Below are 18926 nucleotides of genomic sequence, written 5' to 3'. Positions count from 1 at the left end.
TACTTATTTTTTAAATAATTAAATCTGTATATATAATTGGCACCAAACTTGATAAGGTAACTAGTTTTGTGGGAAATATGCATAGTGGTCCTTATTATATAAAAAATAAAATAAAAATTCTTGAGTATTTTTATAAAGGGGCACTTTGAAACATAAACAAATACACTATCACAATTATTTTCCTTAAAGGACTAAAGTTTTTTAACAAAAACATAGTATAGCAAATTGTATCTATTTTCTTATTCCACTTATTTAAGATTTAACTAAGAAAAGTCGTTCTTAGTGTAGATAGATATAATCTTAACACAATTAAAGAAAGATGTTAACAATACAAGAAGTAATATTCAAGAAACATATATCTATGTAGTTTTTATTGTTTTGATAGATTTTAAATGCAAAACATATCCTTTTATTTGGTCGTAACTTTCATCCACATTCTTATCTAATTAAATGCACGAGGAAGTGTGCTACGTACAAGAGCGGCAAAAAAAATAAAAAAATAAAAAAAATAAAAAAAAAAAAATATATATATATATATATATATATCATTTTTCACTTTGTATGAGTAAAAATAGATGAATTATTACAATTAATTTGAAAGTAAATATACATATAAGCAATAATTCATGTCCTCTCGCATGTAATTCATTTAAAATAATATTAACTTTTACTTCATATGATGAAATTAAACCGATATATGATTATGTGTGTAAACATAGTCATAAAAAAATTTGTTTTCACAAGAATAAATTAATTTAGTTTAACTACTTAATCACGTGGAAATAGTTTAAATACTTATTTATGATTAAGTGATCATGAATAATTAACTTTTATAAATATTTATCTTGATATATATTACACTCCATACATTATTGAAGGATTGTATGGAAGATAAACTTTTCAAATCTACATATTTGGCCTTGTACCATAGAACTGAAGCAAGAAAAACATATCCTAGACCCTAAAATAATAGCATTGAATAAATTTTAAACAATGTTAAAAAGTTTAAGACATGTTTGTACATTTTAACACTTTTTGTTTAAAATCACACATTGTGTGTGTGTGTAATAACACATTACCGTGATAATTTTACTCCAAAGGTAAGAAGATGTTATTATTCTTACTAGGATGCTGATTCCGAAAGCCATTTCGAAAATGGAAACACAAGGCTAAAATGCCTACCAAATAGTAGTTAAGACTTAAGAGTAACAAAGAACAATACAAGAATGTGTAACCAATTATGTTGAGATGTTGCATTTGAAAAACATACCCTTTTTTTGACCCAAATACATTGAAAGAGTATTGACACCATATGCTTTATCCCTTTCAACATCACGTATATTCTATATAAATAGAATGCTTTACAATAGTAATACATATCGAACAAAAAACTTGATGTTAAAAAGAAACATGTTTTAAAAAGTCTTTACCTTGGACACCATTATACCCACAGAGTATAAACTTATAAAAAAAACAACAAAAATGAGTGATTTTGGAAAGATAGTTGGCCTCTTCAACACAAAAGTCTAGACATTGTTACATGGGTTAGTAATAAAAAAAAATTGACCATTTCATCTTTTCCACTTTAATTAATAGCATGTTGAAGGTTATAAGAAAATATAAAACTCTTAGGAATATATAACAAAAATATATTAATAATACTAAAGATGATCTTATGTGATAGTTTGTGACTTGTGTGTAAAACGTTTGTAACTTATTCATAATTAGTTAGTTATAAGTTCTCTATTATTCGAATGAAATAGCCATAGTTGGTGTAGCAACTTTCAATGTAAATGAAGCTCATTGTTCTCTATAAAAAAAAATGAAGCTCATTTTTCTTTATAAATATTTAAATGCATATAAGTTAAAAATTTAATGATTATGCACTAATAGTATAAAGTACTTTACACTATCAATCAATTATAATTCATTTTTTGTATGAATTTTTATTTATTTATTATAAAAGTTAACAAACTCACCATACATGATTTTATTGAATGAAAACGTAAGACCATTTTACATTATCATTGCATAGTTTATTTTCTCATAAGTTAATCCATGATTGTCCAAAACTAAAGGCCTATAAAAATCACAATTAGTTATAAAACAAACCTGCATGTGAAGGAAACATGCAATTGGCGATATAAATCCTAAAATAGCAACCATGATCATTATTGCGGGCAACGGATGTTTCTTCCATCTTAATACCGACACCTGAAAAGTTTCAAAACATTGCAATTAACATTAAACAATATTTTTTAAATGAGACCTTATTAATGGCCTTAGGTGTGATGAAGTACTAGGTAGTAATGAGATTGATGTATATTGGAAAAAATCAAAGTCCCATATCGACTAGGGATTAGACAATTAAATAGTATATAAATGGAAAACAACCCTCACCTTACAAGCCGGTTTTATAGGGTTGAGTTAAGCTTAATCCACTATTCTAAGAATGTACTTGCTTGCTTTATATATTCACCAAAGAGATTATACAAACTTTCTTTAATCATTCGACCAGCCAGCTCTGGCTTTTGCAAAATTTTAACTATAGGATAGTTGGTCTTGAAGAGAGTTCTTAACCTTTGAAGGTGAATCACGAGTTCTTCCTCTCCATTGGAGAACTCTTTGAAGTTTAAGAAGTATCAAGAAGTTAAAGATCTAGAAAGAAGCTTGAAAGTAAAGTGATATCAATTACGTCTCTCCTTGATGTTTCCATCACACTATTTATAGAAGAAATGGTTTTGCGAAATGAAGCGTCGCGTCTCCCTAAACCGTTAGATCCTTTTGATGTCAATGACGAAGAAAGGTATTCCTCTGTGTGCGAAACATTTCACATTCACATTATTATAAGTGCTATGACATGTCATCATTGCATGCAAAATGACTACTAAAATGACAACGTATCCAGAAGGCAATAATTTCAAATCTCAAAGCGAGAAACAATATTTTCGACAATTGACTATGCATTCAACTCTTCTCTCATAAGTTGAAGACTTAGGAGACTTATGTATTATCAGTCTTCGTGACTAGAAGGACATTGAATAGTCATCTATAAGGTCGAGAAGTATTTGGTATGGTCAAACACCTCATCACAATCATGAAAAAAGTAACGTCGGGTCGTTACAAAGAAATAAAAGGTCTTAAATACACTTAATTGACTAAATCATCAACGGTAACATCCTTTTATCTATAAATATACATTAATTTCACTTTTATGAGATATGTAATTTTACAAACAATATCGAAACGTTCCAATTACTTGCTAACTTTGTCATCAAAGTTCCTTTTGCAGGTACAACTGACATATGAGACTTATTGTTTAGTCACTTGGTAAATAATACTTGTATCTTGTTGAAGATAGAGGAACTCAATCTGGTTGGATCGAGAATTGGACATAGTCTTTTAGTTGGATACGAACTAGTATAAAAAAGACTCGTGTCATTTCATCTATTTTACCACTTTGGCTGATTACCTTTTAGTATTTCATCTTTTTGTACTCTTCACTTATTCACTGCAAAAAAGCGTGAGTTTTTTTATATACATTATTCAACTCCCCTTCTAATGTGTATCTTTCTCTCCAACAAGTTGGGTAGGAGCAACATTAAGATTTTTAAGGATACTAGTAAAGAAAGGATTAAAAAGAATAATGATATTGAGGTCTCAAAAGAGACAATCATACATATAAAAGAAATGCCATGAATCCTAAGGATCTTTCGGAGCAAAATCATAATCAAGATTTAGAGAGGCATCAATTTTGCAACATCTAGCAAAAATTGAATACGACACCTCTTCAATAAGAAAGGTAGAAATCGTGACAAGATCAACAAAGTTTTCAAGAGCTCTCAGATCTTTAAAACAATAATTATACGTGGAAACCTCTTAATATACCCATTCAAATCCTAGAACTATCTTAAAGTTTCTATCGGGTCTAAACCATCGGCTTAGGCCAAGGACTCAACCTCTTCATGGTTTAAGTTATCAGCTCAGGTTGAAGTCTCAACCCTTTTATAAGGAGAAGTATCATTAGAAGATAAATTAGAAAAGTTAGGCGAAAAGGAACCAAAAGAGGAAGAAGATGAGGAATGGATCACTTTTACCTAAGTAAGAAAGTAGAGGACTACTCAGAGGTGAAATAAGAAGGATCAAAAGAGTGCTCAAAAAAGGAGAATTATCAAGGAGGCCCAAGTTTGGTAAAAATGACTTCCTATTTATAGTGAGGTAAAAGAGGGGAGTGGAAGATCATAGTTGTTGGATCAAGCGTAAATCAATGGGTATTATCAAGGGACTATTTATATGCTCAAAAAGTGTGATTCCTCATTTCAAATAGGAAAATGAATAAGCATGACAATTCACAAAAAAAAATGTTACTAAAACAACATTGTCAAAGAAATTAATGAGATGTAACATGTGAAACGACTTTGCCAGGTTCTCTTTCATTTTATAATTAAAATTTTTTGAAAGCCTTATAGCATGTATGTTGGAAGGGTTTGGTCAAAGGGTAAAGCCGAATACTCCTCAAATTGTTATCGAAGACTATATTAATCCACGAATATTACAAAAGCATCATTAAATATAATTAAATAATTAATGGACCTATCATTAGGACTCAAATCCAATAAAATTAACATAAATAGTGATTTATTAAGAAGAAAAATGTACTTTTACATTTATTATAATATTAATTATGTTGACTTATCTGGAGATCGAAGATTGACTTGAGCGTTAAAATGTCTTTTATAGTATTCTCCTTTTTTCTTTCTTAGAAAAATTACTCATTTCATTATTAAAGATAGGTGGAGTATATTTAAAATCTTTTGAATAAAAACAATAAAAAATTATGATAATATAAAAGATGAAGATTATGAGAATAAAGACTTATAAAATAAGGAATTAAATTTGATAAAATTACCTATATAGTTTTCTATATTTACACGTACCATTAATTAATCCATATATGGTGTTGTATCATCTGAAGCGTATGTACATGTGAGTGTGAATGTGATACGTATGAGACGATACTTATACACACATGATTCCTGATTTCAAGGGGCCACTTTTGCTCCACGTCCCGGAGTTCCCACTTCTTCTTATTTTTCCACTTAATTAATTAGACGATCGATTTTTATTTTATTTTTAAAAGCTTTCAAGAATGGAAGCTTACCTGTACTGTGTTTGGCCAATGTTAAGCAAGCAGCTAGCAAAAATACAAGTGTGGTGGCACCAAAATAAAAAGTATATATCCTCACGGATTTAATGGTAATGGTGGTCAATATCCGCGGGACGTGAAACCCTTATATTATTAAGATTAAGATTAAGATTAAGATTAAGCCGCACTTTCCAAGTCATAACTAACGCGTTTCACCCTTCACCAACTATCACATAAAAGTACTCAAACCATCTCTTTAGTCGTCTATATATACAACACGAAAACTAAGAAATCAAACACTATTTTCACAACCTCTTTAGGCATGCACATGGAGAAACCAAGAGAAGAAAAGCTTAGAAACGTTTGGGATTGTGGCAGCACCCTATATGACTCCTACGAGCTAAACTCCTTCAAACACCAATTGGACTCAGCAATAGCCAATTCTCCGAGAAATAGAAGAACCCTTTCCATGCCTCACCAACGTTGTCTCTCACTTCAACAACCTCAACCTCAACCTCAACCTCAAACACCCGTGTCTAACAACAAGTCTTTCAAGATCTCTCGAACCTTCCACAAACTCCTTCGCTTTGTTTTCAAGCCCACCAACAAACTAAGGGGCCCTAGTAACAACATTAGTAGTTTCCGAGTGGAAGATAAATATTCCAACAAGGACCGTTTATACATCGTTTATGATAAGTCCGAACCGGTCCTCTCCACAATTCCCGAACTTCCGGAGTTTGAGGTGGCTGTGGTTTCGCCTGAGATCACTTCCTTGGTCAGAAAGTCAGCGTCGGAGCGCTTTACGCCCACCAACGCTATCGGTATTTCGTGTGCTTAACAAAGGATCATCATAATTAACAATTATTATTATTTCATCTCATAAATAGTATTAGTGTGGCTTGTGCTTTTTTCTTTTTTTACAAGTTTTGATGATTCACGATGCAATTGTTTAATTTATGAAGCGCGTATAGGAATGTGTAACTTGGACGGTTATGTGACTTGTCATTATTATTAATAAAATACTCCACAGTTTTCGGTCCACGAAATTAAAGAGAAAGTGATTTGATTAGGATTGGGATCGGAGTCAACTATAGAGGTGATAGTTAAATTTTGATTTAGATGAATAGGTGGAGGCGCATCCATATTGAGGCCGCGGAGGTGGTTTATCAACTTTTCAACTACAAAGTAGTTTTTAACTATTTATATAATCAAATTTTACAGTCATTCCTATGCAAAATAATTAGATAGGTAGAATATATAAGTGTGGGAAACAATGCACTTTCAACCACCTGGAAAATAAGTCAGGTTAAACTCACTTTTTTATTGGAGATTTAATTCGTAGAGAGTTAAGTTGGATTCACTTGTTTACTCAGTAAAAAATATATATAGATTTTTATTTTTATTTATCTTAAATTTTCTCTTAAAGTTATGATCAATATAACTAGAAAACTAGTAATTTAATAAATGATTTAAATGTTTAGCAAGATATATACTCATCTATTTCTACTCATTTATAAGCATGTTTGACCAACTTGTGCGTTAATTAAAAAAATAATTAATTTTATTTAATATTGTTAACTTCAATTAAAAATTATTTTTTTTATATGACCCTTCATTAAAATTTGATAACGACTTCATTGAAATTTGATATCAAGAATAATTTTTTTTATTAAAACTATAATTTTAATTAAATGAAATATATTTTGAAATAATATTATTAAATAGAATAAAAGTAGGTAAGATATATTTATATTTAGGTCCACAATTCATGAGATTTTTAACTTCATTTAAATGCGTTAGCTTCATTTTGGGGATAATATTTGACTCTACAGGGATACATAATAACTTAATTAAGAAGTATAAAATAAATCCATCAATGATATTAAATAAGTTTATAATATAATTACATATAATTCTATCAATAAAAATAAAATAATATGTGTGTTTATTTGATTAGTACACGTCTGGACAGCAGATAAGATATTAGTAACTGTGAAGTGTAATGATCTGAAAGCCCAAATTGAAAAGGGTGGCCCAATAGGCCGATTTGAGAAATTGATGGGTGGGAATGTTGCATGAAGCAAGAGATGAGAATTGAGAATTGAGATAGAATAGCAGAAGAGAGAAGAGTGAAATGGCGGGTGCCATGAGCTTGACCCTTCCCGTTGTGACTCTCTGTAAAGGCACCAAATTTGTGAAGCCTCCAACAAGGTTTATGCAACATGGAAGCAGGGAATGGAAGCGTTGCAGAAACAGAAGAGTGATCGTGTGTGGGCTGCCACTGCCTGTTGATCCATGGGCCCCCACCATCGACTCTCAGAGCATCGCTTCCCAGCTCTTCGCCTTTTCCTTGTTTCCATACATCGGATTCTTGTACTTCATTACCAAGTCCAAGACTGCTCCAAACCTCACCCTCTTTGGCTTCTACTTTTTGCTTGCCTTTGTCGGAGCCACAAGTTATTTTCTTTATCTCCCTCTTTGCTGCAATTATATTCAAGTTTCATCACTGTTGTAACAAAATATGAAATAACTCTTTAGTACCTCAAATAACTATTTTATTTACAATTCTCAAGTTTAATTAGTATCATAAGATTTTATGTTTCAACTTTGTGTCCCTCAGTGTAGTTAATTACAAATAAAAATAAAATTACAATTTTTATTTTGGTGCTCGAATATATATTCAGTCATATTTTCTTTTATAAATTTTAGTTAGACTACTATAATCGTTAATTTGTACTTTCAAATACTTATTTGATATATTTTTTTAGTTTCAGTTAATATGATAGCATTTTCCAAATTCATAGGCTAATCATTATTTACTCTGATATTAACCTTGCTGATTTGCTATGTTTTGAACCTGCTTTTTCTATGGCGCGGCACAATTGAGCAGTACCAGCTGGGATTTATGGTGAGTTTTAAGTTAAGTTGTTGAAAATGATGTTCAGTTTGATTGGCTCGATATGTAAAAAAGATGAGTGGTGATTTGTGTTTGCATGTCACCGCAGCGAAGGTGCATTATGGGACTTCTTTGTCCAATGTGGACTGGTTACATGGCGGAGCTGAGTCCCTCCTCACTCTCACTAACTTGTTCATTGTGTTGGGTCTCAGAGAGGGTCTCAGGAAGGCTCAAAATTCACAAGATGATGAAAAAACACCCTCTCCTAACTCGGGCTTGGAGGAGGAGGAGGAGGAGAAGAAGAACAAACGTGGGAATCTGGTTTGATATTTGAAATTCATTATGTTGTCACTTTTATTGCAGCATCTGGGCTGTTTTGTTTTGTATATAGAATGGATTATAAATGCTGGAAATTTGTGTAATTAAAGCATCAATTGGAATGAAATCTTACAGGGTTTTGGTCAGCATATCCAATTTTGATGTGCCATTTTGTTTCTTTTCCCTTTATTTCCCTTTAGTAATGTTCTAAAAGCTCACTCTTATAATATTGATTATTTTTTTGAGATGATGTAATCTTGTAACTTAAATTGCCTTATCAGTTGTTCTTTGTGACTGCTATTCTCTTCTACTAAAGATGTGGCTTGTAGGTTGTACCGAGGAAAATTTAGAGCACCTTTTAATCTGAAAGTACAAACTGCTTTTTGATAAACAATGCCAAAATTGTAATTCTGATATTGACTACAGTGACATTCATGAGTGCTGCAGTTGCTGATTCTTTATTCTACAATTCTACTGCTGTTTGAACTTGTCCTATTTTGGGAAAATTATATGCTTATAGGATTCCATTATAGTACAATCAAGAGAAAAATCCTGGGGTATTAAAAGGGAAATTTGGATCAATTTCCACTGGATCAAGTGAGAAATTGAAATCGGGAATTGGAGAATTGGTTGCTGATGTGTTGGTGGAAATGATCTCATTAACTTCAGAATCCGAATTCGGCTTGTTATAGATCCCATCAAACTCATTCATCTGGAAAGTTGGAGATGAGAAGTAGTGTGATTCTGGTGTAGTTGGAGATAACAGGTGTGTTTGGTATAGGTCACTCAAGAAGGATTCGTTCCCTAGGGATGAAGGAATCAAGCTGTGGTTTTCTTGTTGCATGCATCCAAATGAAGTTGAAGGGAAAGTGAAAGGATAGGTCATATCTCCACTGTCCAATTTATCTGTGCTGACAGCCAAGATGTTTCTGAACTTTGTAAGGCTTTCATGTGATGCCTGTGCATGGTGAATATCAATGTTATGACTGTGTGGTTTCTCTTGTTTGTCTGGTGACTTAGGTGGCATAACAGCATTGTTTCCCTGGGAACAGGTATGCTTTCCTCTGTAAGTTATGTCAAATATTGTAGGATCTTCATCTGACCTCTGTACTTGTTTTGTGGCCCAACAGCCCTGAGTGTTGCGGAAGGTGCACCTATAGTAACTTCTGCAAGTGTCACAATGAGTTTTTAATTAGAAGTTTATCATGAACAATACTTGTGATTCTTTTCTAAAGCATATTTTAGGGAAATCCTCTCACCTTGGATATTTGGCACCAAGGATGTCTTTCTGACCATATTTTCTCCAGTTGTAGCCATCTTCATGTGGTCCTTCAAGACCACTCTCGCAGCTCACTCTTACTTGGTCCATCCATTTGGGCATTGTCTTTCTGAAATCAATTAAAAACAAATGGTTAGGAGCTGTAGTATATAATCAGACATAGTTGATGTTTATGTAGCAGCAAACTGCTACCAAGTCTGCCTAGTAAAATTCACCTTTTCTTTGAATCATGTTTAACTTCCTGGTGATCCTTGATGGTCCCATCAACGTCCTCACTCAAAGGACTTCCATGAACAGACAATGGGGACTCTGGTAACCGAGTCGCTGTTGCTTGACTCATGGCCTGCAACTCGGAAGTTGATGCATTGCATCTTAGAATTAGTAGAGCCTTTTCATAAGAAGATAATATCCTCTGCACCAGTAAATCTCTTGTGCCGGCCGAATACGGCGTCCTCAAGTCCGCCTTCAACTTCCTTGCTACCTCCATCCCTTGAATTAACTCATTGATGAGCGTGTTCTGCTCCCAGCTCCATTCATTCTCCATTTTGTGTTGTTTATAGTAGCGACAATATTCGTAGATGATGGTGCTTGATGTTTATTTCATACCCAATAGCCTCACTTCTACTCTGGAAACGCACTTATATCTAGAACCAATAGTTTATTTTTCTGTAGCAGAGTTGTAAGCTGAAGTTTATGAGAGCCTTGGAATGGTGAAGTGTGGTAAACAATGAACATGGACGTAGTAGCCAGAACGAGACTTGAAATTTCAAATGGGTTTCTTAGGATTGATTAGTTAGTAGTTGGAGCAGAAGAGAAGAGAGCGTGAGTGAGGCTAAAGGAGCAAAGGGTATTTGAGATAAGGTGTGTTTTTTTAGTTGAATGAATGGCTTGTATTTATAGGGTGGTACCTTTTGGGGGTTTGATTTCCAAATAAGGAGCAAGGGAAAGGAAGGGGTGTTGATTCGTTGAAGGGTTGAAAGTCCAAGTTTGACTGAGAAAAGCGAGTTTTTCAGCTAAGACCGGTATTTGGTCAGTGCATAGTGTGATGAATTAAAATTGTGACCAAGTCCACTCAAGCTGGATAAGTTATTGTTGGTTAATGATAGGCCCATGTTCCTTTTGATTTTGAAGAGTTCGAATGAAGAGAATTTTCCAACATTACTCCGCGTTGTCGCTTGGCCCCTTACTACTATTACTTTTTTTCCATTGGCGAAGAGAAAGAAACATAGAAGACTGCTTACGCGACATGGTTGTTGCCATCTACTCAATTTCCTCGTTGATTTTCGCTCACTCTTCGCCCAAGTCAACATAAAATACTAATACATACATAGTTTCATACTCTACTGTTGCTCACTCTTGGTTGTTGCTATATATTCAATTTCCGATCTGCAGTCTTCATATTCGAGAAAAATTAGTCTGATAAAACATTTGACAGAGTTAACTTTACAGCGACTTCTCGCATGTTTGGTGTTTTTGGATGTTATTTTACAAGCTAATAGTTATAACATTTATAAGTCTCTTTGGATAAATTTTTCTAGAAAAATTTTTGGAAAAAAATATAAAGAAAAATTAAAATAATTTTTTTCATAAGTTACATAAATTAAAAATAAACTTCTAGAAAAGTTGATAAAGAAACTTTTACAATAACTTACGAATAAGTTAATCTTAGCTTAGAAACTTATTTTATTTTTTAATTTTCGTTTTCTCTTTCAAATAGAGAAGTTTGGAGGAGAAAAGAGCTCACGAACTAGGGTCTTTTTCTCTAAAATTCTTCTCTAGGTTTCTTTGAGAATGAACTTACAAGGTTCTATTCTCAGATAAAGTCTTAAATGCCCTTCCTTCTAGTATCCACTAACCTTAAACTAACTCACTATATCATAATAAGACCAAAACAATTTATATTTCCTCGTTGAAATAAAACATAGACATATCAATATTAATTTCCTTTGTGTAGGTCGAATAAGGTAGATGGTTCCACGCGTCTTCCATTTGCTTGTTCTTGGAAAGGAATCTCTTCAATCATTTTTCTCCTTTTTTCTTTTTTTTTTTCTTCAAAACCGAAGGGTGTAGAATGCTTGTGCGTGTGAAGTGGGACTCTGAATTGACTATTACTAAACAGGGTTGGGTATATTCATGAGGAAAATGTTCTCTAGCAGAAAGGAAAAATTTTTATTTTGAAACTTATATGCTTTTGTGATGCACATCTACCAAAAGATAAACAAGATAAGTAAAAAGATTATGCATGATGTTACATACAGTATTAACTTCTTGATTTTAGCATTACATTAATTTGTCTCCCTTCATATTGTAAGAACATACCAACTTAGAGAGATTTATATATAAAGTAAGAGTTTATATAGTAATAATATGGTAACAAAGAAAATACAAATAAATGTTATATAAAAAAAATACAAATAGAACGAAAAATGTTGAATATAATTAATATGGCTAAATCTGAAAAGTTGGGACTATAATTTAACAAATATATATATATATTATCATTTTAATGATACTTTATGTTAATATTACATGTAAACTTGTTTTTGTTTTTTATCTATAAAAATTTCAATAATAATAACAAAAGTTAAATCTAAAATTTTACACATATTATATCAAACTTTCATCACTAAGTCAAGCTCATATTATATGTAAGTCTTAAGATTTAATTAATAATTTTTTATTTTTATTTTCACTTCTTTTTATTTAAACATTTTCCCCTTCCTCGATATATACTAACTATTCATATCTATAAAATATAATAAAAGAAAGTTATACCTTCTACACGTCTCATTCATCGGAAGAAATTTTTCCTCGTAAAATCAGACCCAACTTTTTTTTTTCTTTTATTCATCTTTCTTTTTTCCAATTATATTTTAATATTAAATAATTAATAAAATAAAAGAATATCATAAAATTTTAGATTATTGTTAGTTTTATATATTTTAAAACTGTTTAAAAATTATAATAATATTTTTGTTCACTTATAAATATTATTACATATTAATATAATAAATACCTTTTCAATATTTTTATTAACAGATAAAAAAATTGTTTTCTGGATAATTTAATTTTAAAATCATTACAATGCTAATTTGAATTTATTTTAAAAATATAAAAGATATTAAACATTTTATTTTATTTTAAGAATCTATTTTAAATTTCTTGGAATAATTTTAAAATTATAAGAAATTGTTTCAAAATTTAGAATTCTTATTTTGAGATTTTATACAAAGTGTGAGTATGATTTTAAATTCAATTTTAATTTTCAAAATTAAAAAATATTCTTTGGTAATATATGTCTTAAAATTATGATTTTTTTAATCAGTTTTTTCCAAAAATTAAAAAATAAAAAAAAATCTAAACCATAAATAATAATATGTTTATAATTAAGTAATATTCTACTATAACATATAATTAGTAATTATACCATGTATGGATTTACGTGTATAAATAATAATATAATTAAATTTTGAATATATTTTTAGTATTTATAAAATAAGTGAGTTTCAATTTTAGTTCTTGATTTTTTTATTTTTCATTTTAATTATTTTTTAGTCTTTGTAATATAATTAAGTTTTAAATATATTTTAGCCTCTATAAAATAAGTGAGTTTCAATTTTGGTTCTTGAAATTTTTTTCTCTATTTTTATTTTTCTAAAATTTGTAAACATTATTTTTAATCTTTATAATATATTTTTGTCCTTATAAAATGTGTAAATTTTGTTATTAGTCTGGTAAAATGCTTTTTTTTATTATTTTTATTTCTCTAAAATATAAAATCACTATTATTAGTTCCTAACAATGATTTTAACAATTTAAAATAATGACTTTTAATGACTCTATTAAATAACATAACAATTATCCTCAAAATTTAACATATATAATTAGTTATAATTAAATATAAATATTTTTGTGTAAATAGCCCTTTGGAACAAATTTTTTTAAGATAATTTTATGGTGTATTATTGTAATCTCATGTTGAATGCTATATGCTGATTCTTTCACACGCTTATCCTTTATTTTTCTTCTGATTGGAGTTACAATGATCATATTTGGTATATGAGTAGTACAAGATTATTTGGATTGTTTGTTTAGCTGTAAAAGGTCATGCTAATGGTAACCCAGTTTTGATGATGCTACCTTGATGTAGCATGATTATCGTATAGATGTTTTATTTTTTAAAATTCAAATAATTTTAGATTAAACTATTTTTATTTTTTAAAATATTTAAAAATAAAATGTTTTTTTTAGAAGAAAAATCAAATGTTAAAAGTTACTATTTAATATATTTATTATAGATTCATAAGAAGAAATATAACATTTGAATATTAGGTTAAAATAAAAAAATTTGGCCTCTCCTTTATTATTTTAATTAAGTTTTAATCAGGTCCCTTGAAAGTGTTTTTATTATTTAAATTGAATTTTTTATCAATTCTTTACACTAATTAACAATGTAAATTTTAATTTACAGAACATCTTTATAACTTGTCACATGTCATTAAATTAACAAAATTAATGAGATAAACTAACAAAAGAACTAGCTTAGTCTAAAAGAAATATTTTAAGTGAGTAAAGTAAAACTTTTTAAATTTAGAAAACCAAATTGAAACCAAAAATAAAAATAAGAGACTAAAATTCTATTTTAGTCAAAAAAACAAAAATAAAAAAACAAAAATAATTATTAAAATAAATAAATTGATAATAGGTCGTGAGACTTGCATTCAATATATTAATAAATAAGTGTCATGTGTGTATGGTAGAGAGCATTGAATCATGTTTAATTATAACAAGAAATAACTAATATAATATTATTTTAATTTATACAGTAAGTGGTGATCTTAAGTTGGAGTGTTAAGTAAGTTAAATCCATGTTGTCAATGGTGATTTATTTGGCTTGGGTAAGATTGTATCCTGTGCAAGATAAATTTGTTTTATACCAAAATAAAAAATAGAGAGAGGAATAACCAACATATATATTGGTTGTTCACCTCTTCTCCATTTTCACGATCTCCTGAAGGAAATTAATTTGGTATATATTCGGTAGGCAAAAAGGCTAAATAAAGGTGATGTCCTGGTGACATGATTGAATGTGAAACAAAAATATTGTGATATTCTTCGTTCCATCAAGAAAAAGGAGATTCCAAGTTTGTTGATTGATGGAACATAACTGGGAAGCCAATTAATGCCTTCCCAATCCTATATATATATAAGAGCTTACTCTCAAAACTTGCAAGCACCAAGCAAACCAGAAAGAACTAAGAAACAGAGTTTCGAGCGTATATTCATCAGCATGGCCTCCGTTCAATGCCAAAAAACCTGCGAACAAAGCTGCCAACAGAAAAGCCAGCCTGGTTTTGGGCACAAGGTGGCTGACTTCTTCAAAGGGCACCATAATGAGGCCTCCAAAACCCACACTCACACCCAAACCCTTTCCCACTCAGCCCACACCAACACTAAAACACACTGCGGTTGCACCCAAACAAACGCCACTCATCATCACTCCAACACAAAAAACCAAGGCAGAAACAAGAGGGAGCACAAGAAAGGTCTGCTGCACAACATCAAGGATCGCTTCTCTGATCACAGCAGTGATGACAGCAGCGACAGTGAGAGCGACAACGAAAGTTGCCACAAGAGGAAGGTATATAATCTTTATATTATAGGACAATAGGACATTGATTAAAGAATCAATCTGTAGACAAAAAATTTTAAACTGTAATAAAGTTTCACAAAGAATATGCAGGTATATTTTTTAATAAAAACTTCTTACTTTTTTATTCTTTTAACCAGTGCACTTAGAGTACTCGATAGCATTTTCCATATGATAATCATACATCATATTTTATATATATATTATCATTCGTTTGTGATACTCAGTCTGACTATATCTGACACGATGCTGTATGTGTACATGCAGGATTGAAGTTGAGAAGTTGTACTAATAATAATTGGAGTTCGATCGCAACTCATAGGTGTGATGTGGAGATTGTGGTCCATTATAAAATAAATAAAAAACTATACCAAAGAAGAAACTAAATAAAAGTACCTAAAAATAAATATGTAAACCGATGTACTTTAGTTATGGTGCAAGTCTGAGATCGAGACATTGAGACCTATCTAAAGTAAATGCATGTACTATGATATATATTCCACCTTCCTATTATGAATAAAACTGTGCGGTGTTAAAATCTATTTTTGCTTCATTTTTTATTTTTTTGTTTGTGATCTCTACATCATGTCCAATTTATCAGCAATCTTACTCTCATGACTAGTATATATCTTCTGGATCTTGCGTAAAAGTGAGAGTTTTATATTTTATAAATTCTTTGTGGGAGGGGGTAAAAAAATAAAATAAAATAAAAACTACAAAACAATCGCATGGGGGAGTATAAGAAATCCCATGAAATCAAGAAGTATAAATTGCCCTACTTTGGATTGTGAATGTATAGAGAAGCACAGTCCTAACATTGTGAGTAAAGCTAAGATTTGCAAGAGAATATATGCAGTAACTAACTTCCTTATAAGTATGACAACGTTTCTGGATTGCGACAAGCCGACAACTAAAGTTTTTGCCCTCATATGTTAACGTTACTGGTACGCATGTCTCTTTTAATTGTGTTTATCACAACCATATAATTCATGTGAAGCTGGATCATAGGAAATCCTTTCATCCAAGCCAATATATAAGACCTTCACAAGCTCCCAATAATTTAGCACCATAAGCGGAGACTTTGCCAAAGAATTTTAAGAAATCCCCCAACCGTTGGCTAACCCCCTTAATCCACTGCAACCATACCAGCATCTAGCTTGTAGCTAGGCTCCATTTGTATTTAATCTAATCCACAAAAAATTATTATGTAATCTAAAACTATATCAAGTGTTTATGATTTCACTCAATCACTATATAATATATATTTAAATTTTTTAAATTTATGAAAAAATAATAACTTATTATATAGAAACTAATTAAAAACCATATTATTCAAGAACACTTAATAACTTCTCTTAATCCACCCCTTAGGATGTGAGGACCTCATTATGTACATTTATGATATAGGTCTATTGGTCCTTAGATTAAATAATGTTTGGTGATACCATTACATGAATATTGGTAAGCGATCCTCCAAGGTTGAATAGATCTCAAAAAGGTCTTCAGTATTAGCACAAATTAAGAACCATTTCCATTCTTCCCCATATGTAACCAGGCATTTGCTAGAGAACATGCAACAAGCATCGTAGACAAATGAAAACAATAAGGACCAGTTATCCATTTAGCTAATCTTTGATTAGCAGGTAGCCTACCGTAATTAACTTGTCCTAAACCCTACATGGACGGAAAAATCGTGTAAAGGAAGTTTTGTCTTTTGCTATTTTCATTTGTGGTGTTGTGTGTCTCATGCCTTTGATTTCTGTTGTTATACATGAAAATGTTTGTTTCTCCAATAATGATATCAAAAAGTAGATTGTGCATCCCAATAATAATCAATCAAATGAATAGTAAAGTTTGATGAAATTGATGGTAAATCCATATATAATCCTTATGTTGAAAGTCTTTTTATAACATGAGAGTCAAACAATTTGTCCAAATAACAGTAACTATTAATGGCACTACAAGTACAAGGAGTATTATAGTCAAATACTTGTGAAATATTAAGATAAGAGGTTTAGTGAAGAATTTACCGAAAGTTTGCAAAGCATAAGCATAATGTGGAAGAAAGAAAAAACATGAAGATGATTGTGATATGAGTTGAAAATTTCAATTTCCTAAATAATTATTGGGAGAACAATTTAAAATTTTAATTTCAAATATGTTAGATGTTATTTAAATTTAAAGATATTATATAATCTTTATAGTGTTATTTAAATTTAAAGATATTATCTTTATTTTAGATATTTACTTATTCTTTAAAATTTGGATGCAAGGGATATAAAATAGAATTTATTTGATTCGGAGAAGTCATTACTTAGAGTAAGAGGAGGTAATGTGAAGGTGAGTTTTTTAAGTTTGTGTTGAAAAATTGTTATCATACCTTAGCATCTTAGCAGGGATGTACAAAAAAGTTCAATAAATCAGTTTAAATTTAAAACTGAACCGCATCATTTAAAAAACAATTTGAAAAAAAAATAAAATCGCATTATTTATATATAATAGATTTTAAAAACTGAAGCACATTGATAATTAAGTTCGGTGGACCAGTGCATAATTTTTAAATAATAAAATTAAATTAAATTAAAATAATTTACTTGTATCTTTTATATCTCATGGTTTAATTACATTATTGTATAAAATATTTAAATATTATTTATAGTAATTGTGTTTTTTATTTTTATTTTTATTTTTTTAACTTTTAATTATCTTTAGATTATAAAAGTAAATATCAATTATCAAATCATGCTTAATAATTAATTTTTCGCATGACAATTATAATTTGACAATATTTTTGAGTTGACCTCTGGGCTTGTTTGTATAAACTTTTTTCTTTTAAAAAATATTTTTTAGTAAAATAATCAAAAAAAATTTCTTTTATGGTGTATTTGTTTATTTAATTAGTCTCCAAGTTAAATGTCTAAATAGTAAAAAAAATTATTTTGTCTAAAGAGCACATTGATCATGATTTGTTCATAATTTTGGGGAAAAAAGCTATTTTTTTTCTTAAGAAAACCAGTTTAAAATTGGTTCAATTATTAAAATTAAATCAAAATTGATTTCGTTATAAAATATATTTTAAACCTATTTATAAAAATGATATGGTTATAAATTGGTTTATCGATGTAATTTTTTTAAAAAATCGAACCATGCGCACTCCTATATCTAAGATTAATATTGTTGAGATATTCTCATATGTGGAGATAGACAAGATTAGTGCTTTAAAACCTGATTCAGATTGACAAGTTGAATCGATCCTAGTGAGACCCAAATAGCAAATTGATTCAAGCTAATAATCAAATCAGATATATTATTAACTCAATTATGACATCATCAACACAATAATAACTAACACAAACTTGGGTTGAACCACTTGAATTTTCCAATAAGATTTGACCCCTAGTCTGAATAGTTAAAATTACACTAAATTATGCTCGACCAGATCAACAGTTATTTATATTTTTAAAAAAATAATATATATATATATATATATATATATATATATATATATATATATATATATACTCAAGTTATTTTAAATTTTAGTAGTACTTTCCATGATTATTTAATATTTTGATAGCCACTAAACTAGCATACATATTATGTTGTTATACAACTAACTTAAATAATTTATATAATA

General features: G+C 29.9%; 4 protein-coding genes across 4 annotated transcripts; 3 read left to right on the top strand and 1 right to left on the bottom strand.

Annotated features, from left to right (window-relative positions):
• The first annotated feature begins 5412 nt into the window (after nt 1-5412).
• LOC109806665 (uncharacterized) lies at nt 5413-6203 on the top strand. The gene has a single exon (XM_020369138.3). The coding sequence runs from the start codon at nt 5469-5471 to the stop codon at nt 5982-5984; it is 516 nt and encodes a 171-aa protein (XP_020224727.1). The 5' UTR covers nt 5413-5468; the 3' UTR covers nt 5985-6203.
• A 671-nt stretch (nt 6204-6874) lies between these two features.
• LOC109805742 (1-acyl-sn-glycerol-3-phosphate acyltransferase) lies at nt 6875-8509 on the top strand. The gene is made up of 3 exons (XM_020367923.3): nt 6875-7602; nt 8037-8054; nt 8152-8509. Exons 1-3 carry the CDS (start codon nt 7281-7283, stop codon nt 8367-8369), a joined length of 558 nt encoding a protein of 185 aa, XP_020223512.1. The 5' UTR covers nt 6875-7280; the 3' UTR covers nt 8370-8509.
• Nucleotides 8510-8716: 207 nt separating this feature from the next.
• WRKY53 (WRKY family transcription factor) lies at nt 8717-10516 on the bottom strand. The gene is made up of 3 exons (XM_020367921.3): nt 9855-10516; nt 9620-9748; nt 8717-9526 (listed from the first exon to the last, which is right to left on the bottom strand). The coding sequence occupies exons 1-3, from the start codon at nt 10181-10183 to the stop codon at nt 8899-8901; spliced, it is 1086 nt and encodes a 361-aa protein (XP_020223510.1). The 5' UTR covers nt 10184-10516; the 3' UTR covers nt 8717-8898.
• A 4343-nt stretch (nt 10517-14859) lies between these two features.
• Nucleotides 14860-15831, top strand: LOC109806629 (uncharacterized). Its single transcript, XM_020369094.3, has 2 exons — nt 14860-15280; nt 15557-15831. Exons 1-2 carry the CDS (start codon nt 14930-14932, stop codon nt 15560-15562), a joined length of 357 nt encoding a protein of 118 aa, XP_020224683.1. The 5' UTR covers nt 14860-14929; the 3' UTR covers nt 15563-15831.
• Nucleotides 15832-18926: the final 3095 nt, after the last annotated feature.

The sequence above is a fragment of the Cajanus cajan genome, chromosome 2 (genome assembly GCF_000230855.2).
Source record: "Cajanus cajan strain Asha chromosome 2, NIPB_CcT2T_4, whole genome shotgun sequence".
Lineage (NCBI taxonomy): Eukaryota > Viridiplantae > Streptophyta > Magnoliopsida > Fabales > Fabaceae > Cajanus > Cajanus cajan.
The sequence above is the reverse complement of the archived record's forward strand: the minus strand, read 5'-3'. Positions and strand labels throughout refer to the sequence as shown.